Below are 18,260 nucleotides of genomic sequence, written 5' to 3' on the forward strand. Positions count from 1 at the left end.
CCATGAGGTATCAATCGATGTTGGCGTGCGTGGGTGACAGTAGTGGCAGGTACGGCCGGCAAGGAGCAGCAGAATTGTGAGTAGTGTTGCGAATACCTGATGTGTTGTAGCTTGGGACATAGTGTTATAGTGCCCGCTTAGTATGAGTAGAACGTAGTGCCCAGGTGGTAGATCTAAGGCCTTGAGCCGTTAAAATACAATGGTGTTGTGCTGTGGAAGTAGCTTTGTTGCAGATTTATTTTGTGGTGTTGTAGAGTGGCAGCACCGCATTGTTGCGATGGCGTTACTATCACCAGCACTGCACCTTACGGCGCTGCAAAATAGCAGCGAAGGCTGCTTAACTGCAGCAGGACACCACGAGGCCGCAACGCGTCTGTTTAAAAATTATACCTTTTCGGAAGCACTGCGCCCAATCAGGACACAATTCACTATCGCACTACAATATGACCAAATTGCAACACTACTGTATGTGGACTATCGCCAGCTTTGCCGACTTCGTTATGTTATGCAACGTAATTTATTTACGTTACGTTATGCAACGTAACGCGAGATCATCCACATTCTTTAACGTTTTCTTATTTTAATTGGCAGCACCGCAGCACCGGTCACCTCAGCACCGGTCACCTTTTACTTGTATGTTGATCAAGTCATTTTGATGTGCCCAATGTCCACTGTCGTATGCCCACAAGGTGAAACTGGTTTACGCACGCTATGTCACAATTTACTCTCAAGGGACATTGCGGGATCACATGAAAGCCATACCACGACCTTCCATCACTTTGACATTGGATGACCTAGAACTCATCATCCTCATGCGATGATGGTGAGCTTGAGACACTGTAGGAAATTCGTCAACATGACTTTGGTGCGTGTTCAGTCCGCGGCCTAGAGTGAAGCTGGTCCGTTATAAGCCCCCATGAATAATGACGGCGTTATTGCACAGCCTTTGGAAACACTAGTCGGGAAGATCTGTTGTGTAGATGGTCAAAAATGCGTTCGGTGATTTTCCACATTTGCGCCGTGCGATAATTTCAAAAACATTCTTGGTCTCTTTTGTTTTTGGTCAGTGGCCTAACATAAAAGGAAGTTGGTAAGTGCAGAAAAGATGAGAATGGCTTGATAATCGGTCGGCTTAAACTGCGCGGTGATATGTGCGCTTTGCGAACTTTACCGAACGCTTCAAGACCTCTCCGAAAAATGTGAGGTTATTGTTACAACTATCCTGGTCTGGAGAAGACAAATGGCCTGAATCGAGTGTGCCACATACGAACCCCCGAGTGCTGATGGCACCGTGTCTGTGATCGTAAAGCACCAAAACTTTGGACCAGCACCAACCAAATGGAGGTCGAAGATACTCCTGTGCTACTAGCACTGTTCAGCGAGTTACAAATCACGGTTTGAAAGAGCGTGCCTATGCTGTTTGTCATTACTTAGCATCAGCGGCAAAAGAGGATCAAACTTTCGAAAAATCAGCACTGATAACACGGGCACAGGAAGCACTGTTATATTTATCCAATTGACTTATTCAGCGCCCTTACACTAGCATTGGCTTTTAAAACGTTCGCTTTCTCCCTTGAGAACTCAACAGACAGACAGTCAAGCTTGGCTCGGATTGATGGGCCATGCTCCACCATCTTCTACCGATATTCTACCACACCGTTCCGCCTTATTCTGGCGTACGTGTGAAACAACGCCTGATGCATGTTTGCCGTCACTGCGGGCGAGGCCTACCCGCGGCCTGCACGGCTTATGCCATGACGTGGTCGCCGTGTGTCAACAACGTCGGGTGGAAGCACCACGCTGACTGGGTCGGCCACACACTGGCCGACGGCGAACGTCCACAGCGGCCGAATTAAGTCATGGACAGACTTGACGCTAATTAAAATATGCAATCGAAATTATTAATTAATGCATAATGCAATAAAAAAGCAAAGAAGCAGGTAGACTCACCGGTGCCCTTCAAACGCATGAGTGCGATCGCAATTTTGCAGCTTTTCGGTCGGCGGGAGCTTGGAAGGGTAGGAGCTGTGTTTTGAGACTATCATTCTGAAGGCAGTTCATTCTCTGATTCATCTGACTAGTGTTGGATGCTCTCAAGTTATTGGGCTCCGAAAGTTAAGTTAACTTCATCACATCAATGTAAATGCATCCCAAGACCCCAACAACAGAGCCGATTCCCCCGAATCTTGGTAAATTTCGCGGGTATTTAGCAAATATCGCAAGGTCTATCGGGCCCTCCGGTATTCTTCCAGGCCATTCCACTCAGTACCTGGTCAGATGACTAAAGTGCAACATTTTGCTAGCGCGTAACATTATTGAATATCGAGGAAGTGGTCATCGCAAATTTTGCTGCATGCATGACTTTTCTAATGAGCAGATGTTGCCTACTTTCCGTTGGGTTTTGCGTCAACAACAGACTTCTCTCAGTTACGTCTATTGCTGTTTTTGAGAGGATTAACGTTTTTTGCGCGTGTTTTAATTACCAGCAATACTTGATAAGTAATTTGGAAAATAACCTGATTAAATCAATTTAGCATCTGCTGGAACATGCGGTCGTGGCTGAGTGGTTAAAGAAGTGGATTTGTGCACCCCAAATCCACGGTGCGAATCCGTGCGCGTGTATTTTTCAACAGCTTCCCACCCTTCCACAGCCTGTGAGCCGGGACGAGCAACAATTTTGAAACTGAGACGAAATTAATACAATTTCAAAGCTAGATATGGCTTGTGATCGAAATTCAAGTTACGGAAAGCACTTTTTATCATCAGGTTTTGACTTTCGACCAACAGCCTTCATGGTTTGCTAAAGCTTGATCATGTATAATGTTCACCAGTTTCAGAAGACGCTGGAAGCTGCTGCCTTAAAAGGGTCATAAACCAAGCTTGTTGTTTGGTGATCTCCAGAGAATGGCGTATTCAGAGGGGAAAGGAGCTTTGATGGAAATGCCTTACCCTACTCCAGAGGGAAAGGAAAGTAGAGAAAAATATGTATATGATTGACACTAGGAATATGCATATGTATCAGCCCTTCATCCCATGCGTTAAGGGTTAAGTCTACTCTTGGCGCCGAAGGCCCAAGTATTTTGTGATTGTTTAAGATCCCTGTAGCATTTCTGCAAAATCAAAATTGGGCCCCTGAAGCATCAGAGAAAAACTTCAGCTCCAAAACCCCAAAACGTATCCTCAAATTTAAAAGAAGGCCTCTTGCGGATGAAGAGTAGCCCAGTGGCTGGAAGGAACCCTATCACACAATGCAGCCCAGGCTGGACGACATCCTTGCTAAGCGCTTCCCCCCCTCCCCCTCTCCCCCCCCCCCCCCCCCCCACCCCCCAGGCGACACTGACCACGCCGTCTCTGGATAAAGGCCGAACGTGGTGCAAGCCATGTTTAAGTTTTTGTAATCCGTCTTCGGCGAAAGCTTTTACACTTCAAAAAAACTTTCAGTGGCGTAGTCGGCCTACATAGACTTGGAGGATGAAAAGAGGAAACGTCTGCACGAACTCCAAATTCGTTTTTACGTTACTTTTTTAATTCGTTAAACGCGTTTTTCCCCAAATTGCCCCACTTTATTCGCAAAGCTCCGGGCTGCGCCACTCCAACTGAAACGAGACTGCACCAATGATGATTGTTTCCGCTCGTGAGCTAAAAGCCGGCTAATTGCTTTTGCCCTCTTATCGTTGTGCAAATTTACTGTTGTGATACGACGACGGCACTGTTTGCTGGTTTTATCGTTTGCTCACAGCCTTCGGTGAGTCCGGACGTACCCAATGGGACCGCTGAAGGCGAAAATTGTGGAACAGGGCGTGGCTATTGGACTATTTGGTTATTTGGATGAGAGTCCAGCGACAATAAATGATCATTTCAGGGCTTTCAGGGCTCAGGGCATTTCAGGAACGAAAGAGAATGGATACGGTGGGGCGAGAATACATATGTCTGGGGACTAAGCTGAGACTTAGGAACTCGTCTACGGGGCATGCGCTGGGCGCCCGGTCGGGGCCCCTCTCCAGTCAGCCTCTTGATCCAGTCGTGGCTGGGGCATGCAGGCCTCCCCGGACAAGCGGGGCGTCGCAAGGATGCAGGGTAAAACAAGAAAGGAAATAAAAGGGCGGATGTACGGGCTATGGGGCAAAGACGAAGGAATTATGTTGAGGGAAAAGCTGGCAACCAGACGACTCCTTCAGTCCAAACTGAAGGTGGTATCATGCTTTGACAGCTTTGCCTCTTTAAAAACCTTTGAAGGTCAAGTGTACCATTTAATGCTCGGAGACTTTTGGTGCACGGGAACAACCTCAGTCAAAGCCGAAACAGGGTACGTTTCCCTTTCCAGGCGTTGCACAGAGAAGCCAGCTGTATGATCGACGAGTCTGGGTCAGTTTGCTCAATCCGGTTGATTCACAAATAAGGGATTAATCGAACGCACTCTTTCCGATCAAACAGTGAGTTCCGTGAGACAGTGAGCCAGGATTCAGGAGAGGACGAAGGACGAAGAGCTGAAATGCATCCGTCACCTGTGCATTGCCACCGCAATGAAAGAAAAACGCATCGAGCAGCACAGCGACATCTTGCCATCTTGCTAGCGCGCACTACCAACCTCACGAATTGCCAAGTTCAGTAAAGTTGACATCAGGGGGGATTCTACCTGGTGCTGACGTCGAGACGAGGAGGTCCTCGTCTCGACTCCCTTTGTTTAAAAGCCCACACAGATGGCGCTAAATCCTGATACGACTGATAACTGTTAAGCGCTCTGTACGACGGCGTGGGGAGTGCTTTATCCGCGCCCACCTCCGATACGACAGCCTCTTCAGAACAATCGTGAGGAGGTCGAGGGCGATAAACCATGCCGCTGCCAGTGGATAAAGCATGCCGATGCCAGTGGATAAAGCATGCAGCTACAAGTGGAGTAGATATCGGCTTTAACTTGTGCAGACCGTGAGTGCAGTGTCCTGGAAGGGATTGCGGGAGCTCCAATGTGAACGGATTGTGCAATCTACAGGTTTGTTGCCCGCTCCGGTGGCACGGAGGTATACGTGGCCAAGGTAATATGAAGATCAATTCGTTTCTACCCATTTTGGCGGGCTTTGTTTCTAAATGCTTCTAGCCTTTGTATGAGCTTCATGCTGGAAAGTTTCGGACAAAGAAGGTCTGTTTTGTACACCTCTGATACTTCTGATTTGTATTCAGACATATTTGCCCATCTCCTGTCTCGCTCTTAGAAAAACGTTGGACGCATTTCAACCAGACCAACCGATCACACCTTAGATGATAGTTTCCGTCTATCACACTTTTGGCTGGTGGTGCGCATCTCGCGCTACGATTGCTTATTCCAGCTTTGTGTGTGCCTAGGAATCCACAAAGGGATATCACCCGCTCTTTCTGGGACGTTATTCACGAGAAGGACATATTGCGGAATGCACCAAAGGTGCTCATGAGAAAGCCAGCTACCTTCAAAGTGACGCCGTGGGCAAGACCCCATCTGTTCGGGAGGGTAAATAAGGAAGACCATGCCACGCGGAGAAAGCTTTTGAAAGCGTACCGTCCGAGCGAGGAAATCTCGATGCTTAGAGCAAGGTGTGTTGCTGCGCATGACAGGCAAGCTGCATGCCATGCACTGAAAAGAGCTGCGCATGCGCTGACGGGCGCCTCATGGTCCGGTCTTCCCGTATTCAGCATTTATTGCCTGCGTTCAACAATGACGTTGTTGCACATTTACATGAGGCTTTGAGCTGGAATAGCCGTCTCGAAGATCTTTCGGTGCTGTTAACAACCATGTCCTCTTAAGGCTTAATCCCCTCTTGTTTCTAAGCCACACGCCCGCCCAAAAGTGGAGAAAGGTATAACGGGTAGAGTATTTCAAAGTGACCATAATATCATAATGACGTCATTTAAATCCTGCTATTTTATGAGCCATGCTGCGATCAAGGCCGAGAAAAATACAAGTGTCGAGTCGTTTATATCGGGCGTTCGTTGGCACCATTCTCTAGATAAAACTGCCGTCTGTTGGCTCTCAATCAATGTTGTGCAAGGTACGATGACTTAAACCATGACGCACTGATAAACCTATTTACTAAATAGAGCATTTTGCTGTCTAGAGCAGTCTTTCCCACTTAAACGTTATAAAAATGGTTACATGTGAGCTTGTTTCTTCACATCTGATGCATGGTTCAATACCTTCAAATGTGAACATTTCCTTTAAGACCCTAATGAGTGGGCATACGTTTTCGTGGTGACCTCTGCTGGCGAAAGCTGCCAGCTGTGATGGTCAAGGTCAGCCTGAAAGGGCCAATGTCGGTCTGTGGATCAGGGTCAGCCTGAAAGGGTCAATATCGGCCTGGGGGCCTGGTTCGGCCTTGGAGGGTCAAGGTCTGCTTTCAAGAGTTAATGTCGACCTTGGAGGGTCAAGGTGACGTGGGAGGGCCAAGGTCGGGCTGGGAGCGTCAGGCTGAGTACGGTTCGTCGAGAACCACGTAAGTGTTTGTCTCAGCTGTGTTAGTGCTTGCAAGTTGAAGTTGGTTGCTTGTTAGTGCTTGTTAGTGCTCAGTGTGCTGTGGAAGTGTTTGTCTCAACGCGTTTGTGTTAGTGTGTCAGTGTTAAGTGTTTGTCTCGGCGTGTTAGTGCTCTCAGAGTGGATAGAGCTTGACCAGATGTTCGACCTAATTACGTTTATATCTCAACCTTCCCTCCCTACGATGCGATGGCGCAGAACGGCCATGATTTACATGTGGTTGGGTACATCATAGTTTGTTGATACACAATCGGTAAGAAACGGTGTGGCGTCGGCCTGGTGCACCGTAATATATCATTTTACCAAGTCAAAAATATCATTTTACCAAGTCCTCTCATATGACATGTTCGCTGTGCCCATCATCAGGTCTGCTGGCTCCACCCACTGCGAGCGCTGATTGGCTGCACCGGGGCCAATCCCGGCCGAGCGTCGTGACCTGAGAAATCTCTCCAGGGTACACAATGGGGTGTCAACTGCAGCTCAAATGGCGAAAGTTTGGCCTTACTCACCACCATCCGGTCAGGTTCGGCACGGCCCAGGTGAGACTCGGCCCAACTTGACTGAATCTTGCTGCCTTACGCCTTACGCCTTACGCCTTACGCCTTACGCCTTACGGTTCCTTACGCCTTTTCCGAGCACCTCTGCCGGGCTATCTAATGTGGTGACCAGCGACCAGCGAAGTCAGCTGATCCATATGATTCCGCCGTGCTGGTTCATCTCACCTCGATTTTCGGCACGACGCCGGAGACAGCTTATATTGAATTGAATTTAAATTTATATTTAATTTACATCCCAATTTTTCGGCGCCTCACTCATGGCGACTGCTAGGAGGGTCATCCTCCGTTCCTCTCGCACCAGTCGCGCCAATTCGCCACGGCAGGGTTCGTGATACCGTGGAGCGTTCGTGATTCCAGATTCGGGATGCCGAGTCTGCTAGTGAGGTCACGGAGCGTGACCTCGGGCTCTGTTTCCCAGTGGCAAGACAAAGAGTCCATCAGCTTGCCGTTCCTCCTGTACCGGTTCGTCGTTTTCGGCTACTTCTTCGGCTTCTTCATCTGGAATCTTCTCCATGACTTCACGAGCGCCACTCTCTGCTACTACCTGATCTACCTCACCAACTGGACCTACCTTACGGCACTGTTGGATACCATTGTTCAGCTGGTTTCAGCCATTCTTGCCGCCTACAGATGCCATAAAGGTACTGTTTTTGCCTCAGACAGATGGAAGAGCATGGCCTGGGTGGCATATTTAGGAGTGTGTTTGAGCGCGTTGTTGTGAACCGTACGCTCATTGTAACTATTTTCATGCTGTGAGTATAAGACAAGGATCTGATCTGGCACCAGGCCTGACATGCACAAAACTTGGGATAAGCGGGAACGAAATGCATGGTTTGTGTCCGGAGCTGGTTTGTGTCCGGAGCAATCAGAGCGCAATCGGTGCTCACTTCGGAGGCGGTTTTGTTTCATCATCACGTGCCTACTCATCATTTCGCGTATGCGGCGAACGACTCGGTCCCCTGTGACGAAATCCGCAAAGTTAAGTGGCGACGAGGTAGAGTTGACGAAACAACAGCGCTTTGTGAGTAAAGTTTAAAAGCTATTTGTGCTGGTCTGACGGCAAACGATGATATTTAGATCAAGTTTTCTTACTTTCCGTGCGCTTCATATTTGGTACCAAAGGGGGACGCTGCTCAATAACGCTAGTTTGAAAGGACTTTTATGTGGCAGTTACGTTACAGGGCTGTAGTCTGGACGCTTTGTCTCGATGTGGCAGTAAATGGTGAATTTATGAGTTGAAAAACTAATTATTTATCTGCATAATTAACAATAATTTCATTCATTTATACTTTTAGGTGTATATACACAGCTGAATATTTTAGCCGTCCTGATTTGTTTGTTAGTCTAAGCCGCTGTTTTGAAATTTGAAAAATCGTTGGCACATTGTTTATTCGAGGGCATGAGGAGGGAATATCGGCTGCTTGCTGAACTCTAGTAGATGCTAAACTTCGAGGCACAGCGGCGTTTTCTATCCCACCGTGATATATTTATGAAATATAGATTTATTTATCCCACCAATGACATATCTATGTATTTTTGCACCACAGGCTTCTTTCAGGGTACTCAAATTGTGGAGTGCGACTAATGGCAGAACGGTGGAGAGACACCATGCTTTTTACATAACAAATTGCTTACTGGATGAGCACATCACCTCGATGGCTGATGGCTTTCGATTCCTAGCCTTTCCGGGAATTGGTATGCACGCATAAGTTATGCATGGAGTATGGGGTCAGCCTCCACATGTATTGGTCACAGCCACAACGCCCTGACCACAGTCGGTCGTCATGTGGTTTTTGTCTCACGTTTGCATTGCTGACAGGACGCAGGGAGGGAAGACTAGCTGTTCCATCACCAGTCGCGATGTTTAGGGTTCGCTCTCTGCGCTCTTAGGCACATTGCTACTTGTTACAGCTGCATAAGCACTAAGAAGCTTGTCATTGTTAACAGTAGTATTATTACCTTTGTTATAGTTACGAACCTTGGCGAGATCCAGCGGGTGGCTATTCTAACACCGCGTCAGCTTAGAACACGCAACACATGCAAATGAGACGCAACGCCAGCGATACACATACGATGTTATAAAACATGAGCGACTTATGATGCAGTCAGCACTTGCACGTCATGGCAAATTGATCAATTTAGTTAAGTTCTTCAATGAAAGACGTTGCTTTGCCCTTGAACTCATTAAGGTTTTTGCAGGAGTGGGATGGGCATATTTAAGCGGCGCTTTGTGAGAATGCGGTGCGCAAACCCGGGAACAGACACCAACAGTGCATGCGCATGCGCAGCGCGTAGGTCAACAGCGCTTGCTCCCCATCGCTGTCCCCTCCCTTCCCCTCGTTCTGACACCAGATGCGCCCCGGGCTTATGAGTCATGACCTTGTCGCCGCCCATCCCGACCCGACACTGACCCCGTGACACCGATCACCCCACCCCCACAGGCATCAAGCCGGCGCTGCCGTCTTGGCTATACCAGCTGCACTGGGCCATCATCAACATCTCGCACACCATGGAGCCGTTCGTGAGCGTGCTGTACTGGACGGCAGTGTATCCGCAGATCAACGGTAGGTGATGGAGGGAGGCGATTGGCAGAACATTAAACGCTCCTTGCATTGATGGATCATTATTTGTTCGAGTGGGCGGGGGGGGGGGGGAGGCACAGCAGTTCCATGAGTATCTCGGCCGTCTTCTCAGTGGGAGTCTGGAGTCTCGTGCAAATTCACTGAAAGTGTGTTAAAGGTGGGCGTGTGTTTAATTTCGAGCATCTTGCCACCCTCCCGAAATGGGAGGGTGACCTCTCCCCTCAGTGTTGGGGGGCTTAACCCGTGACTCAAACGGGAGGGTGACCTCTCCCCTCAATGTTGGGGCGCTTAACCCGTGACTCAAACGGGAGGGTGACCTCTCCCCTCAGTGTTGGGGCGCTTAAGCCGTGACTCAATACCGGTTGACAGTGTTTTCCAAATTTCCTCTGTTCTCAGTCCTTGTGTTTTCATCGGGTGATCGATGACAGATGAAAGAGGTGTCGACAACAAATTAGATGTGACGGTACCAACGTACTCCAACCAATGTAGTGATCGATATAGTAGCGACAAACTGAATGGAGCGTTCCACATCTGCATGGGATTTTGAACTGAAATAGCTATCTTAACAATCATTCGACGCATTTTGTACCCCCGCCCTTCTTTAGACAAACAACATTCAAGTTCTCGAGCTAAATGCCCGCGGAGATGTGCAGAATATTTCTGGGAGACTGTTTCAAAGGTCACCCAGGTATCCATGACACCGTAATAACGTCATTCAAATCTCGCCATTCCATTGGTCATGCGACGGTCAAGATCAAGACAAATACAAGCGTTGAGTCGTTCTTGTCTGGCATTCGTGAGCACGCTCTCCAGATGTAAGGCCGTTAACTGGCTTTCAATCAATATTGTGCAAGGTACGATGACGTCACCAAACAATAACCTATTGAAGGACATATGTAATAAGCAGAGAAATTGTGTTGTCTTAAGCGTACCTTTTCACTTGAAAGTGTACCGATAGTTATAAGTGAGCTTGTTTCACCATATGTGATGTTTGCTTCAATGCCTTCAGATGTAGAACATACCCTTAAAGCATTGCCACTACATCAAGCAATACAAGCGTCGGCAAGGAAAGGACTAATGAAGGCAATGATAGCACACAAAGTGACAAATGCGAATTTGATTGTCCTCTCTTCCCACAGTGGCTGTGACATACTCTGACATCCACCTGCACCTGCTGACCACACTCTACACCCTCGGAGACCTCATGGTGCACGGAAGTCCGCGGCGCTACCACCACGTGACCTTCCCTCTGTGTTACGGCCTGGCCTACCTCCTCTTCACCATCATCTACTACGCCTGCGGCGGTCTAGATCCAAAAGGCAACACCGGCATCTATCCGATATTGGACTGGGCGCAGCCAGGTCTCACCTTGGGCGTCGCCGCGGGGGCGGTCGTCGCCATCTTTGTTTTGCATGCTGTGACGTGGGGTATGGTGCAGGGGAGGATGCATCTCCACGGCACCTGCCTGGGTAAGAAGGTCAGTGTGGACGCGGAATTTGAGCGCGGGGACGGCGGAGGCGACGGCGGGCGTGAGGAGAGCGGATGCGAGAGCCCGGAAGGACAAGAGGAGCTCTGTGTGGACGTAGACATTGGTGACGGTGCCGGCGGGAATGCAGCTCGGGCTGGAAGACCGACGGCCGGCGCGCGGGCCGACTCCAAAAAGGCCTTCGATAATGCTGCTCTAACTGTTGGTGACGAAACTGCAACAAGTCAGCCTCAACCCCGGGCGCCGGTAGCGTGATGGAGGTTCTGCTGAGCAATCATGTTTTTTCCAAAAGGAGAACCTTGAACTATTTTTTATCAAGTCTGTTGCAGTGAAGTCTGGTGGAGCAATGCGGAAGAAGTTGCGGTGATGAATGGTAGGAAATGAGCGATTTAGGATGGCGAAGTGGACCATGGTCAGGGCAAGAGATCTGCCGTGTCTGGGCCATATCAGGTCCATTCACGCTCTAGACATTTGAGGTGGTGTACGTGGTAGACTGCATATTACTTGAGGCTGCAAATGGAAATCAGTTTACCAAACGGCCTTCTGACTATTCGATTTTCTGTGATCCGCTTCGTCACAGGGCCAAGTGACCGCAATGTTGGCACGCCCCAATCCTCATTAGACTTGTCGACCTCCTGTGATGTGATCTGTGATCCCAGACGCTATGTTTACGTTGTGTCATTTCATGTCGTGCCTTGTCTTGATTCCGTGGCGTCGCCATCCGCTATCGAACCGAGCCGATCGTGTCGTCGCCTTAGTTTTGAGACGGCCTCACCTTTTGCGGAATCTAGTCCTGTGTGGTCCATATCAGGACGTCAACGTGCTGAGTCATGATGATGTTTTATCGATGTTGGTTGGATGAAAACGCGTTATTGCTGAATCACGATTCGACCATGGTTAATGCGTGTTGAAGCGAGTCACGTCTCATGGCTAGTGCTTTGGTTTGGTTTGCCTCGGAGTAACTTCCGTCGACACAGTCCTTATTTACGTCAGTCCGAAACGCGACACCAAGCATACGTGCAGAACGCCACACCACGTCACTCTCTGACGTCACTCTGACGTCACTCGAGCGGCCATGTAACTGGCGAGTCATTCACACTCGTAGAACGTCTGCAGAGGGTTGGCCATGACAAGTGCCTAGGCGGCAGAAACGTGAGTTCCACACTAAAACCCGCACACTATGGAACTTCCGCCGGTGGGCTGTATTTTCCGCCGATTTGACCGTAGCACGCTGCTCAGGCATGGCCTCCTGTGGTTTGTCTGTTCCCTACCTGTGGTTGCCATTCCGTCGTCAGGACCTAAGTACATACGGACTCGCGTCGATAGCACAAAAAGTCCGGCAAGGCAGGCTTTATCAGCATAGGACGGTGTACACACCTCTGGTCGGCTTACTGATGTGCGCTGTTACATAACAGATTAGACATCCACCGTCAGGATTGAGTGCAGTTGTTCACCATTGCCCTGTTTATATCAAAATCGTGATGCGGTGATGAGGAAAATAATATATTTACGTCTAACTGACCAACATGGGTAACATGTTGTAACATGTTGCTCATGCTGCCCAGTAACAGAAATCTAGTCAGGTTAGCGAATGCTTGAGTGGATATTTATGGTGCGCAGCTGAGACCACGAGCTCACTTAAATGCAATTCCGAGGGCCTAATTTCCCCCCCCCCTCTCCCACCCACCCCCATCCCCAAATGCTGAACTGAGCCCGTTCAATATTCTCCTGAGCCCGTTCAATATTCTCCTGAGCCCTTCAATAAATATAAGCATATGTGGGCTTATGCGACAAAATATTCCCCCGTCACTGATCAACAGCATATTGAGTCACCATTAAGAAGCGAAGTTACACCACACGTGTTCTGGTAACGGGCTTCACGAACCGGAGCACGAATAACCGTTGATGAATGCTGGGTGTGAAGCACGTTGCGGTATGATATGTGTTACAAAAATGTGTTCAGAAAGCAATGAGTAGATTTGGGTGCACTCACAGCAAGCTGCTGACAGCATGTGCGCATAAGCTGTCACGCTGTTATAACGTAACAGCTGTGATAATGATCCTGATATTAGAGCGGTCTGTGTATGGCAACCCAGGTATGTGTAGTACAACACGCAGCAAATGTATGTTGTCATCGAAATGATACGAGGAAAACCAACGCTTCAATCGCACACACTGCTTACCGTTTATTAAGAAATAAATACAAATAACAAAAAAGTGCAACTTAACAGAGTCACAGCAGTTTCTTAAATTTCCTAGCTTATTACAAAACCCACAACAAAAGCAATGGCTAGATCAAAAGCAAGCACAACAGACTCCGTTTTTTGTTCAATTGCGCTGGCCTCCGCACAATTGCGTTCATCACGCCACCTACTGGATCGTCGGACAACTGCTACTTGACTATCAAGGCCATAAAGCGCACTATCGGTGTAACTTTATTGTGCCGATAGTACCCCGGCCGCGGTAATGGGAACGACGACTACAGACCAGCCACAAAGAACCGCATGGGTTACCAGTGGTTCCAAAGTTCAACTAGAGTCTGGCGAGGAATACTCGCTCTGGTGTCGTCCGCTGCTTCACGATTCTCGCTTTGGACATGTCCTCGCACACTTAGAGACCAAAGCCGGCGTCCGCTGCGTGGACTACCACAAGGGGCGGTCATCGCGCCTCTGTTTCTTGCCCGGAGGGCGGCTCCAGCGTCGTCTGGCGTCAGGTGCGGTAATCACGCCGCACCGGAATGACGTCACTAGGACAGACCGCTCCCGAGTTTGTCTTCTTTCACGAAAGAAGGCGCTGGCGGCCGCCTTTCTCCGCTGAAACCCTCGGCAGAGTCTCACCAACTGAGCTTCTGGCTGCAGCGGTTCGGGGCGCGCTTTTGATGCGGTTCGCTGACCCACGCCGAGTTGCAGAGGGCGCTGCTGTTTGCCTTCAGTGCGCGAACCTGACGGTGCGAGTGGCATTAACGCCGGTAAAATACACTGATAAGCAGACTTAAACACTGATGAACAGACTAAAACACTGATAAGCTGACAGGCGAAAGAAAATGCCGACTGATGTAAGCACCAAAACCAAGGCAGGTTAACAGGGAGACAGAGATATCATTGTCCGATGGTAAAAACGCCGACTGACAAAGAGATTAAAGCAGCGATGACAGAATGACAGAATGACAGACCGACATAAGCCGTGACAGCCTGGCAGGCTGAAAGCCTAAGGGTCTAAAAGTGATTGGAGTAAAATGTACTTGATATTTTTAGGGATCCAGACGAGTGACAGACATGCCATGGACCGCGGAAAACACAAATTTTGCAAAGGTCGCAAGCAATTCATGTGTGTGGTGACCTTCAATATGTGAGTACACATAATCTGTGACTCAAAACCAGCAATATCTTAACGGCCACTTCTCATGAATGTTTCACGTGTCTATGCATTTGTGAGCCACGCAGTTTGGAGGTAAGGACCGCGGACAGCACACCTGCAGAAACATCTCCTGTTATCATGCGTTTTTTACGAGACAATAATTAAGAAAGGATGTGGCCTGAGGCACTAGTGCTGCAGTCGGATATCGTACCGCACCGCTTAGAATAGCACAGTTTAGACAAACTGCAGGGCAGGATCCAGACTCCCATGTCTCGGCCTCTGCGCATGCGCACTCAATACCACTCACCTGCCGGGCAGCCAATGTGACCAATAGACATTCCGCTTGCGGCTCGGTTGCGCCTCCTGGCCGCTAGATGGCAGGAGCGCGCTGTTGATCTCCGGCGACGCCAGCAGGGCGGCGACCTCTGCCGAACGGTCATCGAAGACCGGCGAACTGGCTGCAGAGTCACCCAGCTCCACCAGCACCTGCCCCGGTGAGACCCGTCCCCCTCCGTCGGCCAGGTCAAACTCGGCCAAGGACGACTGCAGCGCCCCTGGCGGCGGATCTGTCTGCACGAGCTCCAGCGTGAATACGCCATTCTCGTCGAACGTCATGCCATCAACGATGAACGAGCCGCTGTCGATGTCGCCCAGCGGCGTGCTGACGTCACTGGTCTGCTGGCTTGTAACAGCGTCAGCGGAGTCGAGTGGTTCGGAGAAGTCGGCGGAATCGAGAAGCGTGAAGAGGCCCTCGTCGATTGTGACCTGTTCCAGGGTCGACGGTTCTGTGCTGCTGAGGTCACCGGAGGTCAGCGAGCCGCTGGCGTCATCGGACAAGCTGACGGTCACCGGCGAGTAAGTTTGGATCTGGGTGATCGGCTGCTCTGTGATGGTGACCTGATCGCTGGAGACGTCGTTGATGAAGTTGGACACGTCGTTGGCGAAGTTGTTAGAGCCATCACTGACAAGTGAATTATAATCCTCGCTGACGAAGGCATTGGAGTTGTCGCTGATGACGTCATTGGAGATGTCGCTGATGAGACTGCCGGAGTCGTCGCTGACAAGGCTGCTGGAGGTATCACTGACGAGGCTGCTGGAGACGTCGCTGACGAAGCCACTGGTGACGTCGCTGCCGACATTAGAAGTACTTACATCAGAACTGACCGACTGGGATAGGGTCGAGTCCACCTGGGATAAGGTCGGCGATATGTTGGAGGCCGTCGGAGCGAGTCCAGTCGCGCTAACCGCGTCGCCGGACGTCACGGAGCTGGAACTGTCGCCAGAGCGCACGTCCACGCCCGAGACGCCCAGGAGCTGGCCGTCCTGGATGCCGCCCGAACTGATGAAGGTGGAGGACCCGCCCTGGGTACCCTGCAGAGAGGTGGTGAGGCCTGCGTCGGTGATTTGGTAGCCCTGCTGGTTACCGCTGCTGAGGCTGTTGCCACTGCTGATGGTGCTGTCACCATTAATGATGCTGCCACCACTGATGGTGTTCCCGTTGATTGAGCTGCCACTGCTGATCGTGTTGCTGCTGATGATGCCATTTCCACCGCTGATGAAGTTGTCATTGCTGACCAAGTCGCCAGCCCCGACGAAGTTGCCGTTGCTGATTGTGTTGCCATTACTGACGAGGTTGCCAGTGCTGACTGAGTTGCCGTTGCTGACAAAGTTTCCAGTGTTGACTGTGTTGCCGTTGCTGACGAAGTTTCCAGTGCTGACTGTGTTTCCGTTGCTGACAAAGTTTCCAGTGTTGACTGTATTGACGTTGCTGGCGAAGTTGCCAGTGTTGACTGCGTTACTGCTCTGGTATCCACCGTTCAGTACGCTTCCCTGCTGAATGCCGTTTCCAACGAATGCATTCTGTTGGGCTCCGTTTCCAACAAAGCTCCCAGTGTTGACAAAATTACTCTGCTGGAACCCTCCAGTGACGCCTCCTTGTCGGAAGCCTCCGCTGATAACGTTGCCCTGTTGACCGCCCGTGTTCACGCTGCCCTGCAGTGTCTGCACCTCCCTCACAGGGCCCAGATTCGACGAGACGCCGATGTTTGTCAGGAGCCCGCCCTGGCTGGACTGGAAGCCCGACCCCGGCGCACCGTACGTCTGCGAATTCTGCGCCAAGGTCGCGCCGGCCGTGTTCTGCCCGACGAACGTGTTCTGCCGAACGAAAGCCCCGGGTAAGCTGGCTCCGGTCCCGCTTGCGTTCTCAATCGTGTTCGTGTTCAACGGGTTCGGCCGGTTGAGGTTTGTGTACCCCTGGGACGTTGTAGCCGTGCCGAGGCTCTGCGCTGGGGCGGAGTACGCCTGCGTGCCGATCGCAGCGGTGGCGCCGCCTATCGCCGACGGTGAGCCGTAGTTCTGCTGCCGGAGTCCGCCAGTGGCGCCACTAAGCGGCAGCGGGTTGAAGCTCTGGCCGGGGCTGAGCGTCTGGGCGAACACGGGACGCAGGGTGGTCTGCGCCTGCAGCGGCCGCCGCAGCTGCTGCTGCTGCTGCTGCGGCTGCCGGACAACCGGCCTGGCAACTGTGGTGGCCTGGGGGAAGGCGTAGCTGTTCTGCACCTGACGCACGCGTGATGGTGCCATCGGCCTGAACGCGTTGAAGGTGGGCTGGGGAGCGACAAAGGAGGACGGCTGGACGGCGGCCGCCTGCGGCCGGTAGGCGGCGCTGGCGACGCCCGTGTTGAAGGCACCGGTGTTGATGGTGTTGATGCCGCGGTAGCCGGCGAGACCGCTGCTTCCCCCCGCCGAAGAGTAGCCGGATCCTCCACCTGAGGAGTGTCCTCTTCCTCCTCCTGATGAGTTTAACGACCCTCCTCCACCCGAAGAGTATCCTGATCCTCCTCCTCCTCCCGACGAATGTCCCCTTCCTCCCCCTGATGAGTGTACTGATGCACCTCCTCCTGATGAATATCCTGACCCTCCTCCTCCCGAAGAATGTCCTCCTCCCCCTCCTGATGAGTGTGCCGATCCGCCTCCTCCTGACGAGTATCCTGATCCTCCTCCTCCTCCCGACGAATGTCCTGATCCTCCTCCAGATGAGTATCCAGATCCTCCTCCTGACGAATATCCTGACCCTCCTCCTCCTCCAGACGAATGTCCTGATGCTCCTCCTGATGAGTAACCAGACCCTCCCGATGAGTATCCTGATCCTCCTCCCCCTCCCGATGAGTGCCCAGATCCTGCCCCTCCCCCTCCTGACGAATAGCCTCCCCCACCGCCTCCTGACGAGTATCCTGCTCCTCCTCCTCCTCCTGACGAGTATCCGGATCCTCCACCTCCTCCAGATGAGTATCCCGATCCACCTCCCCCTGACGATGAATATCCGGATCCTCCCCCTTCCGATGAATATCCTGAGCTTCCTGACGAGAAGCCGGTGCTGTCGTAGTCGTTGTCCCAGACAACGTCCGAGGCTCCATAGCCTGGAACAAAAGAAGACGTGTGTAGGTTCTCAGCACACTGTGCACTGCACAGCATTCTCAGCTGTGTTGTCTGTAAAACAGCAGCCGATCATTAATTCCGGGGGAGCACCCTCAGTCCAGGTGGTAGGCATATAATCGTGTAAGCTCAGCTTGGCTCATCAGATTATGATTGATATTTCTGAAGACAAAAAGATGCAGCTGACGAAACGGATGCTGTGCACTTCAGTCGCGCATATCTTTATGCTGAGATTTGTTAGCGCCTCTGCGAAGGTACATGACGAAGGGCAAGTGGTCGGAGATCGAAACCATGCGGATGACCGTGGTGTTCTAACATTGCAGAACTCAATCCTGGATCTCATCTCC

At 50.9% G+C, this 18,260-nt stretch overlaps 2 protein-coding genes across 2 annotated transcripts; one reads left to right on the forward strand and one right to left on the reverse strand.

The window, feature by feature from the left end:
• Positions 1 to 18: 18 nt before the first annotated feature.
• Positions 19 to 12,173, forward strand: LOC119104562 (protein rolling stone). The gene is made up of 5 exons (XM_037228284.1): positions 19 to 76; positions 6,866 to 7,038; positions 7,475 to 7,697; positions 9,498 to 9,620; positions 10,778 to 12,173. The coding sequence occupies exons 2-5, from the start codon at positions 6,961 to 6,963 to the stop codon at positions 11,377 to 11,379; spliced, it is 1,026 nt and encodes a 341-aa protein (XP_037084179.1). The 5' UTR covers positions 19 to 76; positions 6,866 to 6,960; the 3' UTR covers positions 11,380 to 12,173.
• A 1,112-nt stretch (positions 12,174 to 13,285) lies between these two features.
• LOC119104854 (putative transmembrane protein DDB_G0289901) lies at positions 13,286 to 17,340 on the reverse strand (the record flags this gene model as incomplete). Its single annotated transcript, XM_037228582.1, is given in 2 exon segments — positions 13,286 to 14,065; positions 14,789 to 17,340. Coding segments are annotated over 2 exon segments (2,286 nt in total). The 3' UTR covers positions 13,286 to 14,052.
• Positions 17,341 to 18,260: the final 920 nt, after the last annotated feature.

The sequence above is a fragment of the Pollicipes pollicipes genome, unplaced genomic scaffold (genome assembly GCF_011947565.3).
Source record: "Pollicipes pollicipes isolate AB1234 unplaced genomic scaffold, Ppol_2.1 Scaffold_6052;HRSCAF=7182_pilon_pilon_pilon, whole genome shotgun sequence".
In the NCBI taxonomy this organism is placed as follows: domain Eukaryota; kingdom Metazoa; phylum Arthropoda; class Thecostraca; order Pollicipedomorpha; family Pollicipedidae; genus Pollicipes; species Pollicipes pollicipes.

Bases quoted from the DNA above. Each gene is read 5' to 3' on its own strand.
- LOC119104562 (XM_037228284.1), top strand. From the start codon at position 6,961: ATGGGGTGTCAACTGCAGCTCAAATGGCGAAAGTTTGGCCTTACTCAC. The intron at 7,698-9,497 runs GTACTGTTTTTG...CCACCCCCACAG, and splicing joins CGCCTACAGATGCCATAAAG to GCATCAAGCCGGCGCTGCCG. The intron at 9,621-10,777 runs GTAGGTGATGGA...CTCTTCCCACAG, and splicing joins AGTGTATCCGCAGATCAACG to TGGCTGTGACATACTCTGAC.